General features: G+C 47.8%; 1 protein-coding gene across 1 annotated transcript in view; it reads right to left on the bottom strand.

Moving 5' to 3' along the window:
* Positions 1 to 7,549: 7,549 nt before the first annotated feature.
* Positions 7,550 to 17,151, bottom strand: part of LOC135460137 (serine/threonine-protein kinase PAK 3-like) — a 52,592-nt gene continuing 42,990 nt past the window's right edge. Inside the window, exons 3-10 of the mRNA XM_064736808.1 lie at positions 16,996 to 17,130; positions 16,386 to 16,718; positions 13,287 to 13,399; positions 12,540 to 12,657; positions 11,596 to 11,695; positions 10,948 to 11,144; positions 8,988 to 9,122; positions 7,550 to 7,645 (exon numbers count right to left, since the gene is read on the bottom strand). Coding sequence (XP_064592878.1) covers positions 7,550 to 7,645; positions 8,988 to 9,122; positions 10,948 to 11,144; positions 11,596 to 11,695; positions 12,540 to 12,657; positions 13,287 to 13,399; positions 16,386 to 16,718; positions 16,996 to 17,130 — 1,227 coding nt within the window. The remainder of the gene's footprint in view (positions 7,646 to 8,987; positions 9,123 to 10,947; positions 11,145 to 11,595; positions 11,696 to 12,539; positions 12,658 to 13,286; positions 13,400 to 16,385; positions 16,719 to 16,995; positions 17,131 to 17,151) is intronic.

Here is a 17,151-nt window from a genome sequence, read left to right as displayed (position 1 = left end):
GCTTGGAGAGACAGAGACTAAACTGGCGTATGGGGTTTTTTTAAGAGTGAGGAAAACTACCCAAAGGGTGTTGTGACATTTTAAAATATACTACCTCAAAATTACCAACTGCAAAAAATCAAGAGTTAAAAAGTGTTTTGGTATAGGAATAATTAGAAACACAAAAATGTGAAGATATGAATGCATGTTTTCATAAAAATCATGAAATTCTAGAGAAAAAAATAGATGCCGTGAACTACAATAGAAAGGCAGGTAGAACTGTATTTGAATTAGCTCTTTTTACATTGCTAGAGTTTTTTCCTTCTGAAGAGGAGCTAGTAGGGTATTGCTGAAGAAAAGTGACCCAAGCAGGATGGGGCAGCGTGCCGTGCTCCGTGCAGAGGCTGCCAGGGGCTGCCCAAAGAGCGCCCTGCTGCACCCAGAGCCGTCCTGGCCTGTGGCCTGGGAGCAAAGGGCCAGGGCAGCCACCTCCTCCTCGTCCTGACCCTGCCACCGCTCCTTGCTGCTGCTGCTGCTGCTGAGGGAAAGAGCCTCTCCTAAGGCCCCATGAACAAATGCACTTACACAGCCCTGGGGATGCCAGTGAAGGAAACCATGTGTCATCTAACGCATGTGTGACCAGAGTCACTGAACCACTGCCTAAACAGGGAATTGTTCCACCTCTCTAGGACAGGCAGAAATTTAAAGAATTAACTGGGCACTTGAGGGCAGAAGAGGCCGGAGGAGGAAAACAACTATGAGGGGAAGAAACCATCATATTTGGAGGGGGAAACATATCTGCCTGCTCAGAATCGGTCGAGGGAACATGTCTCTAATCCTGTCCTGAAAGGGATGCTGCTTTAGGTGACCTTTACACCTCCAACTGCCTTGGACCAGAGCCAGGAAGATTCAATTATGTAAATGTTACATAGATAGATAGATAGACAGACAGACTGACAGACAGACATGTGACCGTGGTCACAAGGGTTTTCAGGATGAGAGAGACAATAATGTTGATTCCATGATCAGAAGGCCTGATTTATTATTTTATGATATCTATATAACATTATAACTATACTAAAAAGAAATAGAAGGAAAAGTTCTCAGAAGGCTAGCTAAGCTAAGAATAGAAAAGAATGATAACAAAGGCGCTCTCTCCAACTCTGTCCAAGAGACCTCAGTCCTTGATTGGCCATTAATTGTAAACATCCAACATGGGCCAATCACAGGTGCACCTGTTGCATTCCACAGCAGCAGATAACCATTGTATACATTCTTTTTCTGGGGCCTCAGCTTCCCAGAAGGGAAAATCCTAAAGAAAGGGTTTTTATGAAAAGAGGTCTGCGACATAGACAGATCTCATTACTGAAATCTCTCTTTACTGTCCTCTCTGTTGCTACACACATCAAATCTTGGTAGCCGGTGCCCTGCTCAGCAGCAATCCTGAGATTGCTCTCCTGTTGCTTCAATAAAGCACACTCTTGGGGAATCTGGAGCATGTAGGTCCTTATGGAAAGGGGTCAGAGCCAGAGCATTGCACTGGAAACTGCACTCTTTGTCCATCTGTGCTCGGGCAAGTTCTTCTCTTGGACCCAAGCACACTGATGGTGCTAAAGTGGCTGGAATCAGAAATGCAGCACAGCCCCTCCCAGCTCCTGTGATCTCTGAGGAACAGCTGGAATGCAAGGGCATTGATCTCCTACTTAATTCCCAAACACAACACACACTGATTCCCTGGCTACAAAAAGGCACAGGCACTGCTAAGCTAAAAGTGATCTGTAAGGCCATGCTGGCTGGCCTGGAACCACAACAGCTCCTTCTGCACTAAGGTCCCTGCACCAAATGATGTGTTCTCATGCAAAAACACTGCATTCTCCAGAAGTGACACCTTGGAAATTAAAATTGTAGCAGACCCAGTCCCAGTGCTGTAAAAGGGTAGGAAATGATGAGGAAAAGCACCTTAGATGGGAGAAGAAGAAAATGATTAGGCCCCTTCCTCCAAGCAAACAAAACAAAACAAAACAAAACAAAACAAAACAAAACAAAACAAAACAAAACAAAACAAAACAAAACAAAAAAAAAAAAAGAAAAAAAAAGAAAAAGGGGAAAAAGTCACTTCCAAAAGTGGCTCAAATATTTGGATGCACTGAGGAGATGCTGAAGATCCCTCAGGAGCCCCCCATTGTCCAGGCTAAAGCTCCCTCAGCACCTCCTCACTGGCCTTGTGCTGCACACCCTTGACCAGCTCCCCTGTCCTTCTGTGCACACGCTGCAGCCCCTCCATGACTTTCTGCTTCCCAGGGCCCACAAGTGCACACAGCACTCCAGCTGTGGCTGCAGCGCTGCCCAGCACAGGGCCACGCTCACTGCCCTGCTCCTGCTGCCCCACTGCTGCTGGCACAGCCACCATGCCCTTGGCCTTCTTGGCCCCCGGCCACACGCTGCCTCATCTTCAACTGCTCAAGGCTGCCAGCACCCCTGGCTCCTTTTGGCCCACACAGCTCTCCAGTCACTAAGTTTCCTGTTTGACTTCAAAGACAGCATCCATCATTTCAAGTTGTCCTCCTTGTTCAACAACTGCATCTTCTAAGGAGAGATCGTTAAATTTGTAGGAATAGAATTCTCAGTCCCTCTGACTAAATATAAGTGGGATAATTCAACTCTCTAGAATAAGTTGCTCTTAGTTCTGTGTTCCCCTCTGGCTGCTGTCAGCAAGCAACATTATTTCTGCAAATCTGAGTTTGTAGTTCTTCAGGGCTCTGAGATGGAAAGTAGGAACTATCCACTTTTGCCTTTGTTGCTGGCTGTGAGAATGTTGAAGGCATGAAAATGGATTTTCTTTCAGCCTCCCTAGCTGGCCCTCTACACTCCACTGCCATTGGCCAAGCTGACAGCTGGCTCTACAATTCTTAAACACCAGGAACATTAAAATCTCCCCTTCTCACTCAACCTCAGGATCAGCACTGCTGAATACACGCTTCAGGTGACCTGTAGTGAGGAGGGGAAATGAACCAGATGCTGTGAGAAAACTGCTTTGGCTGCTGAATCACATAGAAATAGTCAACCCAAACAGAGATGATTTCCCATTTCACAACATCCCTCCAAGAGACACATTTCATTCACACAGCCAGCAAGAGATCAGGACAGTATTGTTGCTTGTCCCTACATTTTGGCCTGTTTTGCCAGTAAATGAATGCAAACTTGACCAAGAAAATGCAGATTCTTCTTCAACATTCAATGCTTCTGGGCTACCAAAGACATAAAACAACTTCTAAAATCCTCTCCCTCAGGTACTTTTTAAAAATAACCAATGGCATGCACCAGTTCTATTAACTTGCTGGAAACAGTTGCTCAGAAAAGCCTCCTCAAAATCCGCCTGAGCTGTGGCAGTTCTGTTGTGAAATAGCACAGCAGCAGCTCCATGCTGGGGTGGTTCCCCTCGCGGGGGAGTGTCCTGTGTGGGTGTGGGCAGATCACTCCTTCGTGGGTCTGTAGGAGCGGCTCCACCTCTTCCACCATGCACACAGTCCGGGATGTGTATCGAAAGCACCGCCGGGGAGAAGGAGGACTTGAGGCACCGGTGCAAATCCAACTGGGTTTATTAGCAGATGGTCCGAGGTTTAAGGAGGGGAGGAAACCTGAGATGCCATCACAGTTGAATGGGGCCGGTATCTGGATGAGCTCAAGCTCCAATCTGGGGTGGGCCCAGGGTTTATAAAGGGGAGAGGGTAGGCAGAGTCGGGGTACAAATCAACCAGTGGAGAAAGGGCTCAAAGGAGGGGACAAGCTGGGGTGATCGGGGGTACAACTGTAGGAGTGTGGGGAGAGGGTGCTCGTGGCGACGTCCAATGGGGGGTGGGGAACAGGGAATATTCCGGAAGGGAAGGAGTGGGCTACAGCAGATTGATGTGAGAATCATCCCAGCATGCTCTCGCCCCATCTTCCCGGTCCCCTCCTCTCACAGCTCCAGGGTTCTGCAGCAGACACTCACTGCTTTGGAGTTTGCACTTCCTTGCAAAGGGAATTACTGTTTTAGCACTCAGTAAAGGGTCAAATTAGACAGTCAAATCCTTTCAGGAGAAACTGTGGAAAGAAAGCAGCTTTCCCTGAATTCTGGGAACAACTGCAGAGTTTTTGGAAGGTCTTGCAAGAATGTCTTCCAGACTACATTTTCAAGCTGTCTTGCTTGTCCCAACAAACTGAGGAAATGACAGACTCTGTTGCCACAGACTCTCCTGTGGAGGGAACAGAAGCCCTGCAGGTTCCCTTGCAAATGCTGCCCCTGTGGCTACAGACATGCCCTTTTTAGCTGAATGCCTTGACAGGAGTGTTGCCAAACCAGTGGCCTCCTAATGTTCTTTCCGTTTCAGAATCAGAAACTCAGTCACTGAGAAAGAGCAGGAAGACATACAAAAGCCAAGTTAGGATACACCCAGGGAAAACCTCTACATACATGCAAAGTCACATAATAGATGGAAAAGAAAACGCCATATGGAGCAAAAACTGCAGGAGCGAGATGGTGAATCATTGTAACACTCCTCTGCGAGTTTGCAGGCTGTGCTTCAACATCAAAAAAAGCAAGGCTTCTGTCAGTGTGCAAGTACCCACTGACAAATGCCTCAATCAGGAGGGTTCTCCTGCACTGAGCAAGGCCTAGGGCTGCTCTGACACTCAGGCCTTGCGTGCACCAAGGCAACCTTCTGTCACTACGACAAGGTGGCAACCATGCCCGGACAGGACAAAGCAAATACTCTGTGTTGGTCTGTGAATTTATGCCAAGCAATAACCAACTTTCCCCACAGCAAACAGAAAATAGCCTGGGAAGTTCACCTCTGTCACAAAGTGTTGTGTTGTATTTGTTTTGCTCTCCTTTTTAAACTCCCAGAACTCCTTCTGCACGGGACAGTCAGGCATCCAGTGGCCCACATTCCCACACAGATGGCAGGGGGAAGTGCTCTTGTGAATCAGTCCCAGGGTGTTTGGTCGAGGCCGGTAGTCAGCTGGAGGAAAAACAGGATCAGAGCCCACTGGGACGGCTTCCAGGATGTCAGCAGCAGCAACGCGGCAGGGCAGTGGTCTAGCCCGGTGGTCAAGGTCTCCGGAGGGCATGGTGACCTTTCAAGAGATCTCAATCATCCATTGCAGGAAGATAGGCGGATCCATCGGCAGGCTTGGGATGGCATCCCTCCATGCTGCATTGGCATTAGTGGTTGCTCCTTCATGCAGGAGCTGCTTCCTGGCCTCTTCTCTCTGCATCTGCACCTCGATCGCCTTCCGGAGATGCTCAACAAAGAGTATGAATGGCTCGTCTGCGTGCTGCAAAATCTTAGAATACGAAATCTGGGGTGCAGTAGCGGGAAGCCTAAGAAACGCCCTCTCTGCTGCCTTCCGGCCTTCTTTAAGGGTCTCAGGCGGGATAAGTATTGCCTGGATGTGCCCGTCTGCCAGGTCTCCCTTCCCGCACAGGTGCTCGATGCAGATGGTATCACCATTTAAGTCTTGCCCTGTGCAGGGATCGTCCCACAAGGAGGGAAGGACCTCCACAACTTCCTTTTCCCATGCCGCCTCCCACGCAACAAACTCGGTGGGGTTGAGGAGGCATGAGAAAAGGTCCCGGAGGTCACAAGGGGTGACCTCCGACCTTGCTAAAGTGACCCTTAGAATCCCCCGGGAGTCCTCACTCTCCCAAGAGTAATCCTTTTGGGCCTTGCAGAGCTCCTTAATTTGTTGTTGTGTCAAGGGAGACCATTGGGCACGCGTTCCCCCCTCTCCCTCGGGATGGTACGAGACCGGAGCCACTGATGGAATACGAACCGGCTCCAGACCTTCTGTGCACCAAGTCAACCTTGTGATGTCACTACGACGAGGTGGCAACCATGCCCCGACAGGACAAAGCAAACGCTCTGTGTTGGTCAGTGAATTTATGCCAAGCAATAACCAACCTTCCCCACAGCAAACAGAAAATAGCCTGGGAAGTTCACCTCTGTCACAAAGCAGCACAAATTCCCTTCATGGGCCAAAGCCTGTTGCTCAAGGGATCTGAGAGGAACTCCAAGAGTGCCCCAAGCACCTACAGGCTGCACCCCAACTGAGCACTGAGAAGAGACCCAAGCAAAAGAAACCAGACCAAGAAAATGGCCCACAGCATTGCCCATCTAAAAAAAGACTCTTCACTTTAACCTTTTTAAAGGTTTATTAAACCCTAACAAAGGATTGAATTAGGAAAAATTGGAGTAATTTGGGGAATACAGGGTTCAGCACTCTTGTTAAAGCTAAAGGAATTCACAAGACTAAGCCTTGTTTGTTACACTTAACGCCTCTCTTTCCTATTCTGGGAATCAAACACAAGCGTTTCATCAATACACCCTGAAAGTGCTCTTGCTGAGTCAAGTCACACTGCTGTGTCAATAAAGCAGCCAGGACTCAGTTTCTTCATGCAGGGAAAGACAATTCTTTATTCACATAACTCATTTTTATATTGTTTTCACAGATCTCATTGTCAACTCCAGCTGGCTGGTAGTTTCCTTGCTATACAATTTATTGCTTAGAAGGTGTTTTGGTGTGTACATACTAGGACTCACTCCTACTCAAGTGATTACATTGTTCTTTCATGGATGCTTCTGGGACAGATTTCTTGTTTATTACAGATGCAAACAGTATTCATAGCACAATAGCTTGTTGTGCTAACTGCACTAATTCTTAGGACTTTTCCCATGGGAAGTTAGCTGGCTGCACATAGAAGTCGTAACAGGCCAGCTGGGAATTTACCATGGCAAGGCCTGATTTTATAAGGCCTTTCTTTTCTAATCCCCCCACCTGTGTGCAACACATTATGACTTTCTTTCAGAAAGTAATGAAGAAAACACAAATAGCCTGCTGAAATTATTTTGCTCCCTTCCAAATCAGTTCACTCCTCAAGCAAAACCCTCAGGCAAGCAAAACCCCGGCCAAGGCTGGGCCTGCTCTCACCTCCCAGGCGCTGACAGCTCTGCACCACAGGAGACCTTCCCGAGGACCCTCTCTGATCTTTCTGCTTTCTCACTTGAGGAAGGCTCTCCTTCTGCCAAAGACATTGCACTTAGGGATACAAATCCAAGTGGCAGGAACTCAAATGCTTTTGAGTGACAACTGAAGGCCTGAATCCACGCAGGATGTCTTGGCTGCCTCTCCCATCCTTTGGTGTTGCCTGCATTTTTCTGCCTCAACTAGAAATACCACAGCTGTGCCAAAACCAGCCAGAGGGCCATATTCCAAAGGCAGTGTGGTCTGGAGAAGATGAATGAAGAAGAACCTTCTCCACTTACTATCCACACCAAAGAAGCCGTGTGACTTAGCACCAGTAAAAAACAAGTGGTCATTCAGAAGAAAATGCTGAGCTGTCAGAAGGGGTCTGAAGGAGGGGAATCTTCGAAATGAGTTGATGTTTCAGAAACTTTATTTAATAATATTCCTACTCTATAAACCTATACTATAAACCTACTCTATGAACCAAAACTACTCAACAATCCTACTCTAGAGTCCTACTCTACAATCCTACTCTAAATTGGTTATGGAGACAAGACCTTGATTATTACATTCTTTTTCTCCACTCCTCCTTCTTCTTTTTGATTGAGTTGATGAGTGGTGCTAGGATACATGCTGGCTTGGCTGAACGTATGAATGGATGCTGTCCACAGGAAAAAAAACAAAACAAAGAACATTGAACCATGACTTTCCAAGCTCAGTGCTTCAGAGACTCAGTCAGGGTTCCTTCTAGATCCTAAAAAGACCCAGAAAGAGCAGCAGTGGGACCATCTCCTCCCCCAGTCATGATGTGCATGACCTTGTCATCACAGGCAAACCTGGCCTGCAATCCAACTCATCTGTTTATTATGATATCTTCATCTTGCTGGGATTTTTGCCCTGCAGGTGCTCTAGAAATGGTGCTTTCTGTCCCTGGGGTTTCTTCCTTGCAGGAAACACCAATGACTTACATAGGTCCCTGCCTTTGCAAGACAGGCACTGTGCTGATTCCCGCAGGGAGACAGAGCAGTGTCTGCCTTTCCATGCCCTGCCCCTTGTGTGCTGGATGGCACCTTCCTTCCCAGCAGGGCCAGCCCAGTGGCACCAGGCCCTGCAGTTCCCTCTCTGCCACACAACCTGGCAGTAACCCTGGCACAGTTCCCGTCTGCTTGAGCGTGCCAGGCAGCAGATGGGGCTGGACAAGTCCCTCCCAGCTGTCCTTGTTTGCGTGGCAGAAACCTCTAAGGGTGGGCTGGGGGGCACAAACCAGGGCCCTCAGAGGCTCACAGTGAGCCCCCCAGATCCCCTGCTGCCCACAGCCAAATCTCTGACTGCTCAGCTGAGACTGGCTTCCTTGGGTTCCTGCACCACCATTTCATGTCTCTGTACCCTGCATTCCCCTACTTCAATTCTTTTGCGGTTAGATAAAACTGAACACCCCACCAAATTACAAAAGAGAGTGACAGAAAACAGAGCACCTCTCCTCTCAGGAAATGCAGAGAGAGGTGGAGTTATTCAGTTTTGTGAAGAAAAGGTTTCAGGGAGATTTATTGCCACTTTCCAAGACTTCAGAGTGGCTTTCAAGAAAGTGGGGACATCGTTTTTAACGGTTCCAGTTACAACAGATTGTGATGAATATTTTTAATCAAAATGGGGATCAAGTCTGAGTAGGTCTAAGGAAGAACTTGTTTACTCAGAGCATAGTGCAATACTGTCATAGGCTGTCCCAAGAGCTTGTACGTGCCCCATTCCAGGTCAGGCGCCAAAGGGCTCTGAGCAACCTGATTGCTTTAAAGATGTCCCTGCTCATTGCAGGATTTTGGACCGGAGGACCTTCACAGGGCCCTGCCAGCCCATCCCAGTCTAGGATTCCTCACCATTTTCAATTGAAGAGCAGCAAGAGTGGAGGTGAGGAGGAAGGGGGCTCAGCTGATGCCTTGGACTTCAGTGGAGGAGGAGCCCAACCCCTCAGACCCTGTTTCACCTGCAGCCCATTCACATTTTACCTTCAGGAGCTCCCTGGCAGACCAGCGAGACTTCACGTCTATCTGCAGGCAGCAGCTCAGGAAGTCACGCAGGCAAGATGAGAATCTGTTGGGCTGCCGCAGCTGTGGTCTCTCTCCCCTGGCTGTCAGTTTAACCTACAGAAAAAGCAAACACCAGGCTCCACCTGCTGCTTTCACATCTCTAAGTGCTCTCCCAGATCCCTTTGTTTACCCTGTGTTCTTCAGTGGCAGTTTTTGCCCTGGCAGAGACCCAGAGATGACTTTCCTTTACCAACCAAAAACCCAAACCCCGATGCAGCCACAGCCTTTCCACCATCCTGCAGATTTTTCCTTGGCAGCTGATTTCATTGACTGACCTAGTAAGTGGGACTTACATCAGCAAAGCATGTTTCCTTCCCTGAGGACTCACATCAGCTTGACAGGTTTTTTGGAAGAGGGACTTTGCTATACTAACTCTACTACTTGCAAGGAATAGTACATGAAAGGCATCTCTGCAGTGCTTGTTGGTCCCTGAAACACAACTGCCATAAAACAAATCTCATTGAGCTTCTTTTCCTCTTCTAGAAAACAGTGGTAAGTGGAAGGAAAGAAAGGAAATTCACCAGCTATTCCTCAGGAAAAGAAAACAAACATTTGGAATCTCATATTCAACACAGACACATTAAGATGCATGCAAAAATATACTGAGATGAAAATGCCTGCTTGGGTGCACAGGAGCCACCTGTAGCTCTGTCTCTCAGCTGCACATTTTGGCTTCTTTATGTGGCAAAAGGAAACCTTTTCATGGTCAAATCAGAAGAAGAAGTGCCATGCCTATGGTCACTCTCTGCTCATTTGGATGCTCAAGTCAATGCATTAAAGGTGTCCCCATCGCAGAGAGTGTTGGGTAAGAAATGGGAGGTTTGGCAGCATCTCCATGACCCCAGGCTGTGGCCTGGTCTCCATAAAAATGCCCATCACAATGCTAACAGCTCTGTGCTGGTGGCACTGAAATAGATGGTGACCAAAGAGACTTTGTTATTATCCTCTTCAACCCAAAGGAAAATTTCCAAGCCTAAAACAACAAACGCATTCTGCTTGAGTATAAATAATTAGGACAGCTTTCTTTCCTTTTCCCACACCACCAGAGGTTGCAAAGGGGGTTTTATCCTGTCCCTCTGCAGCTGTGCTCAGCCACTGGCCATGGTGGGGAGCTGGAGTCCTCACTGTCATTAGAACTGTGCAGGCCAGGGATGGCCCTGCCCCTGTGGTAAAGAAACACAGCACCAGCGTCAACTGCCCACGTTGGATCCCAGCCCAGGCACCTGCCTGCAAGCTCATCAACTTGCTAAAGAAACAGCCAAGGGTTTGGTGTACAATCCTAACTGCAGTTGGAGAAAAACACATCCTAAACTTATCCAGGCATCCCACACACATGACTGAACAATGTACAGATGACTTGAAAATCTGAAAGTTTCAAAGACCCACATGAATTGAAAAACATGCTACAGTATGGAGGAAATTTGATGTGCTGTGGTTCAAAAAGGGAAAAGAAAGCAGAATAGCTTGGACATTGCTTTGCTGGTTGTTTCTTTTTCACTTTTTCTTTTTCTGTAAAATTGAAACTGGAAAGACTCAACCTCCATTTCGAAGGATATTTATCACACATCCAACCGTTCCACTGAAAAATTCTTGTCCTTCAGAGCCAGAGCTCCAACAGGGTTCAAAAAGCAAATGAGAAATGTCAGGCATGGCTGGAGGCCAAAATGGCAACTTTCTGAACTGATTAGGTTTCTGAACTGCCATTTCCCTTCTGATGTAACCAAATCTCTAGTGGGTCCTGATATGCTGCAGGGACATTTTTAGAAGGGGACCTTGGTGGAAGTGGGGCCAGCAGATGGCAATGGGATTTTGTCCAATGGCACACAGAACATGGGACAGGTGAGAAAGACAGTGGGATCAGTGAGTATTTGTTCCTTACCAAAACAGGAGTTGCATTCCTGCAAGGAACTTCTTGTTCCACCATTTCAATGCCCACGATTCCCAAAGACCATATGTCCACTTTGGGACCATATGCTTGGCCTGTCACCACTTCAGGCGCCAGCCACCCAGAAGTGCCGGCCACGGAGCTCCGTCTGCTCTGTTCAGGGGTGAGCTGAGCAAAGAGACCGAAGTCAGCTGTGGGGAAAACAACAAACCATGAAAGCCAGCTCCAATTAGGAAACCAAGCAAAAAAATTTCCCATTCTCATTCTAAGAATGTGCTCTTGAATCTCCCAGAGAACTTTCCACACTCAGTTTCCTTGGGGCTTTAGCTAAGGTAGTATGAAATTGGCCACATCCAAAAAAAAAACCAGGTTTTTTAACGCTCCCTCCAACAGTGGACTTTATTCCCCTGAAGCTTTAGATTATAGCTCCCTCCCTCTGGAAGGGACACACACAGACCAAGAGCAGTCTAGACTGCTTGTGGTTCCTTCTCATACCTCTGTGCACATTGCAACTGTGCCCTCAGCTCACAGCGGGTGTCTCTGCACTGCCACCAGCACCATTTCTGGGGAGCTGGCTGTCACTCAAAGCAGCCCTACACCCCACATCCCTGGAATGCTGCACCTGACCAAGAATATACTGACCCAGCTTGACAGAACCATTGGTTCTGAGAAGGATGTTGCAGCTCTTCACATCGCGGTAGATCACATGGTTTGAGTGGAGAAAATACAGTCCTCGCAGGCACTGAGAGAGAAAAGAGAAAGAGGAGGGCAAAAACAAGTGATGGGATTTCATCACACAAGAAAGGCAACAAAGAATCTAAAAGATTCCCTCTCCAGGGGAATGGGCAGTAATGGCAGAACACAGTGCCACTGAGAGGAAGAGCTTGCTGCTCCAACACTTGCAGAGCAGAACCTTTCTGAGGAAAGGCACATCAGCTTCTGAAAGAGCAACAGCACCTGCTGTTGTAGACTGTCCCCTGCAAACCAGCCAGGATGACTGCTGCTGCAGTGCATGTGCTATCTCCACGCAGAAGACAAATGAGGGTTTTGCTAAAAAAGAAAAAGTCCCTCCCTTTGGTGTGAAGCAGATCACTTTTGAGTAGGAGGCTGCATGACAAAGGTTTTATTGCTTGCCTCAGCACAGACTTGGAAGTATCACATAAGTCACCTTCCTGAAGTAAAGACCATTTTGGCTGCACTACTATCCTTTTCAGCAGAGGACTGTGAGAAATGAGTCTCTCTTTTTTCTTTGCTGCTTATTTCAAATCCTGCCACCAGCACCTTTGCTTTCACAGGCAAGGAATGCAGTGAAAACAGGCTCCAGGCAAATGTTTGGAGAGGCAAAACGGAGAAGAGCAAATACAAGAGGCAGAGTGAGAGTACAACAGCAGGAGATAAGAGTACTGGACTTGAGTACAGGGAATGCAGGGGCACTGGCAGGCCTTTCACTTGAAGTGCTTTCACTTGCCCATAGCATACCAGCCACACAGAAACAAAGCTTGGCACATGAAACCTCTCCTGTTCTGAGCCCCTGTTTCCCAGACAATCCTGCCCAAGCCCTCAGAAACACAGATGGGATTGCTGACCTCCTGACAGATGGCTGCCATCTGGTCTTCAGACAGGCGAGTCTTGCTGATGATGTCGCTCAGAGTGCCTCCATCCATGTACTCCAGCACCAGCCAGAGTTCCTCACCCACAAGGTAGCTGAAAGAAGGAAACAAGGGTGTGGAGATGAACATGCTTGGCTGGGTTGTTTTCTTGACTGATTCCTGTTTCCAGGTTCCTTTATGACAAGGACAGAATCAAAGGAATAGACATTCCCTTTCAGCTGTGCATTGTTTTCAATCTGTGCAGTCTCAAGGAGAAAGGCACAACTGTGAAAAAGGAGCTTAAATGGTCAGCAAGTAAAAAATGCAGTTTATTAAGACATAAAAAACCTGTCACACTGTGTGTTTCTGGAAATAAGCACCTAGTCTTCCTGGCATGCAGAGCAATGGAAAAACAGGGGACACACTCCAAGGGAAATTTAAATTAGTCTATCTGGATGGAAAAAGACACTTGATAAAAATCAAGCCCCAAAACAAAGTGGTGGCTGTGAACTTACAGGCTATTGATTTAGTAAGATATGACTGATCCAGGTTTTTGAGTAATTTTCAAACTATGTATGCCAGAGAAGACTCATGGAGACAAGGTGCACTCTCTTCCCATCCATTAGAGATGAACAGAGCAATAATAATTGGCCAATAATTACAGCTCTATTTTCTGCCAGTGACTAAAGTGGGATTTTACCTTGCATGTTTGCAATATGTAAACAAACATTCACAACAACTCACCTGTCTAAATACTTGACAAGGTTGAGATTCCTATTCATTTTCATGACCATGAGTTCATTGACTTTTAGTTCCTTCTTCCTCAGTCCTTGAAGATCTATTTTCTTTATGGCCACCTAAAATGACATTGAAAATCAGTAACTTCAGAAGTTGGTGGCACGAGACCACAACGCACATGGAGCCTGTGATTTTGCAATGACACAGCTGAGCTGTGCCAAACTGCCTTGTGATTAGGCATTGCAGTAATTAGGAACTGACATTCCAACAGCCCACTTCTCTTCTCCCTTGGGGAACAGTTCCAGGACACGTGCAGCCACTGAGGTTTTGCCTTGTCCATTTGGTAACGGTGGTGTCTCAGCTACCACCCCCAAACCTCTGACCACACTCTCTGCTGCTTTGTTTGGGATTCAGAAGAAGTAATCAATGCCTTAATATTCTGTGGATATACCTTGGGCTATGGGCAGGGCTTAGGGCTTTTAGGGCACTTGCAGATCTCTCCCTGTGTGCAGTTGCCAAGTGCAGCACTGCAGGTGGCTAAGGAACTACCAGTAACTTTCAGATGGATTTGCTGGCAGGCAGAATCGAGAATTCAGGACTCTGAAGCTGTAGCCCCAAAGAGCAGGGAGGTGCTCTAAGGCACCACCTTTGCTTTAGCCATGGAGAGCGAGTGAGCACGTCCTTCTCTGAAAGGAAGCGCTGCCCTGCGTGCCTTCCTTCCGGCAGCTGAGGAGGACAAAGTGCCAAATGTATTTTGCAGGCTGGCACCAGTCTGTGCTTCTTGTGCCTTTTCAGCACGGCTCTAGCCAAAGCTCCAGCCACAGCTCACACCAGAGGGGAAAGCCCCTCAATAGCAGCAGAGTCTGCGGGGCCTGTTGACATTTACCTCTCGTCCTGTGGCATTGTCAACTGCTCTGCACACATCCCCAAAAGTCCTAGAAACAAAAAAGCCGCAAGGGAAGTAGGAGCCATTTAGATCTTGCAGTGAAAGCCAGCCCACTCAGGAGGTCTCTGCTGTGAGTGCCAAAAACCTGCAGGATGCAGGAGGGCTCTGCCAGAAGGCAGATGATGCATTTTCCTCTCAAGTGCAGGCACTGGGCCTGTTCCTGAACTGCTTGGGTTTACTGCCTCAGCTCAAAAATAATGCTGTGTCTTTCATCTCGGGTTTCAGTTTCTAAACTCTTCCGTTTTTTTCCTGACCACAGAGTATTTCCTTCAGCAAACTCTCAGAAAGAAATGTTCCTGAGAACTGTTATCTGACAGCTATCAGGGAGTAGGTTTCTCCTTCAGGCAAGCAACTTTCTTCCCTCTTTATTAGGGTGGCAGTATGAATTGGAGATATAAAAAAATGCTAAGGAAATTAACACAGAAGTGTCTCACACTTGAGAGATGAGATTTTCCAGGTCCTGTTTCTTGCTGCAGGCAAGACCTCGGCAGCATGGAGGTATCTCTGACAGTGCCCTCTGAGCACACATACAAATTCTGAGCAGCACTGAGAGATGGGACACTGGGATAGATGGGTCTATCCCTAGTGTTGGAACAGGGGATAGATTTGCACCTTGCAGCTTGCCTGACTTCATGGTGGATAGACATTCCACCACAAAAACACCTGGCCCATGGTTATGTAGAAGTAACTGCGGTTGGACTTACCCGCTGCCAATATATTCCAGTCTGGTGTATTTCATCCTGGGATTTTCCTTGTTTACTATTTTCCCTGAGGGCAACAAAAATGCAAGATGCTGACATTAAAGGAGAGACCTCAGCTTCCAGGAGATACAAAAGGCAGCCCCAGTGCTTGGAGCTCTGAGCCCTTTGTGCTCAGCTGCGTAACAATAACAACAACCAGGCAGACAGCTCTGCAGCACGGGTGGCCAGAACAGAGACTGATTTTCTACAGCAGTTCCTGTGGGGACTCATAAATGTCTCCATGACACCAAACTCAGGAGAAACATTTGTTATGGCTATGCTGGCACCTGCACACAATGCACTGTCCCTCAGACAAGAAATAAGCAGACGTACTCAGTAGCTCCAGAGAGTCACCCTCGATCTCCTGTTGCTGAGCAGCAGCTGGGTCAGCGCGGGAGGTGAACAAACTGCCCTGGCTCCACTTCTCAGGTCGGGGAGAAAAGGCTCCTTTAGACAATGCTGCTGCTGCTGCAGCAGGTTTGGTGACAGAGCCCGTGTAGATCTGGGACAAGAAATAAGTTGATGTCAGAAAGGTGGTTGGCAGAGATCACCCTGAGATCCCCTATTGAAATGTGAGCCTTTAGGGAGGTGCTGTCAGCCACATGCAGGGCTCTTCAATGGTTTTTTTCTGATGTCCCCTTCGCAAACTGGATGGGTCAAAACCAAAGGCAAGTTTTACTTGGGTTCATGGCCAGATTCGTGTTTGGTTTTCATAGATTTTCAGAAAGACGACTGCCACAATCACCATTCTACTTCCTCTCAAGGATTCCTTTCTCCTTCCAAGGGCTGCAGACACACTTGCAGCTCCTTGTTCTAGTGTTCTTCCTCCTCCCACTGTGTTTTCTTTTCCTGCACCATCTTCAGGTCATGTTCAACCTGTATCACTTCTGGTGGGCACTGTTCCTGTGCCTCACTCCTAACCTGGGGCCCTTCAGTGGCAGACATTTGCTGGTAATCTTCACAGGCTGTCCAGTCAGATGTCAACACTCGCTCCTCAAATGAAACAGAACAAAGCAGTCAGAGACTACAGCTTTTTCCTGTCAGCCAGGAGTCATCGACTGTGAGGAAAGGGAAAGAACAGATTGACAAGGGATACAGACAGATTGTTTCAATCCTCCATCTGGGTCACCATGTTCCACTGTAAAAACACATCAAGAAACCAAGAGAGCAGGAACAAGCCAGCAGGAATCAATTTGGATGACTGCTGACCAAAAGGCCAAAGGACAAGTTACATTATCCAGGGCAGCAGAAGAGAATGAGCACACCAGGAAATGTCCTTCAGAGTGACTGTGCTACACACTAGAGCAGGATGGCACTCAGAGGCATGGCCCCACTCCCTGCTGCTCTGCACTGGAAAGGCAAGAAGGGCAGAAACCACCAGTTTGGTGACTGCAGTGACTGCATCCCTCTTTCACTCACTTGCTTTTGTAGAGCCTGAGGGAGGGGATTAAGTTTCTCTCTGATGATTTTTATTTCATCCTCCAGCCTCTTCAGCCTTGCCTTCATCCGAGTTTGAGCTGTCTGAAGCTCTGTGTTCAGCTGTGCCTTAATCTTCTCTAAAAAAAAAGAGAGAGGATGTTTCATGGGTGGAGTGCCTGCCACTTTTTCACTCACCTGGTTTTGTTGATCGCCCCTCTGCTGCTGGAGATTCTCCTCTTGAATACTTATCAAGTCTTCCTTGCTCTTTCTCTTCACTGCCAGAATGTCACTCTGAGCTTCGGGCAGCTCTGCTTGTGGCACTGCCTTGATGTTCTGTGCACACAAATATAGAGAAAGTGACTGGGAGCTGCCATCATCCTCAGCTTTTTCCTTTTGCAGACCCAAAATCACATTTATTCAGCTACTTCTTACTGCTTCCCTACCCACATCTGCTTCCGCTGTAACCTTCCTGTCCCAGGGCTGATCTCTGCAGATTCTAAGGCTCTGTGCTTCCAGTGCCTGTGGGACTCCTGGCCTCCTCGGTCCCAAGAGCTCTGGTCTATGCCCCTCTCCCTGCCCTTCTCTTTGTGCCTTGGCCAGTCAGGCTTACCTGGCCATTCTCCTGTGGCTCTTCCACCTGCTGCCTGAGCTGCTCTTCCTGCTCTCGGGCTGGGAACAGCTCTCCCCGAGTCTGGCATGGCATCTCTGATGAAGCAGTCTGCTCCTGCTCTCTCTCTAGAAGCACCTGCACAGAAAGCAACAGAAG

This window comes from Zonotrichia leucophrys, chromosome Z, assembly GCF_028769735.1.
Source record: "Zonotrichia leucophrys gambelii isolate GWCS_2022_RI chromosome Z, RI_Zleu_2.0, whole genome shotgun sequence".
NCBI classification, from domain to species: domain Eukaryota; kingdom Metazoa; phylum Chordata; class Aves; order Passeriformes; family Passerellidae; genus Zonotrichia; species Zonotrichia leucophrys.
This window is presented reverse-complemented; position numbering and strand designations above follow the sequence as displayed.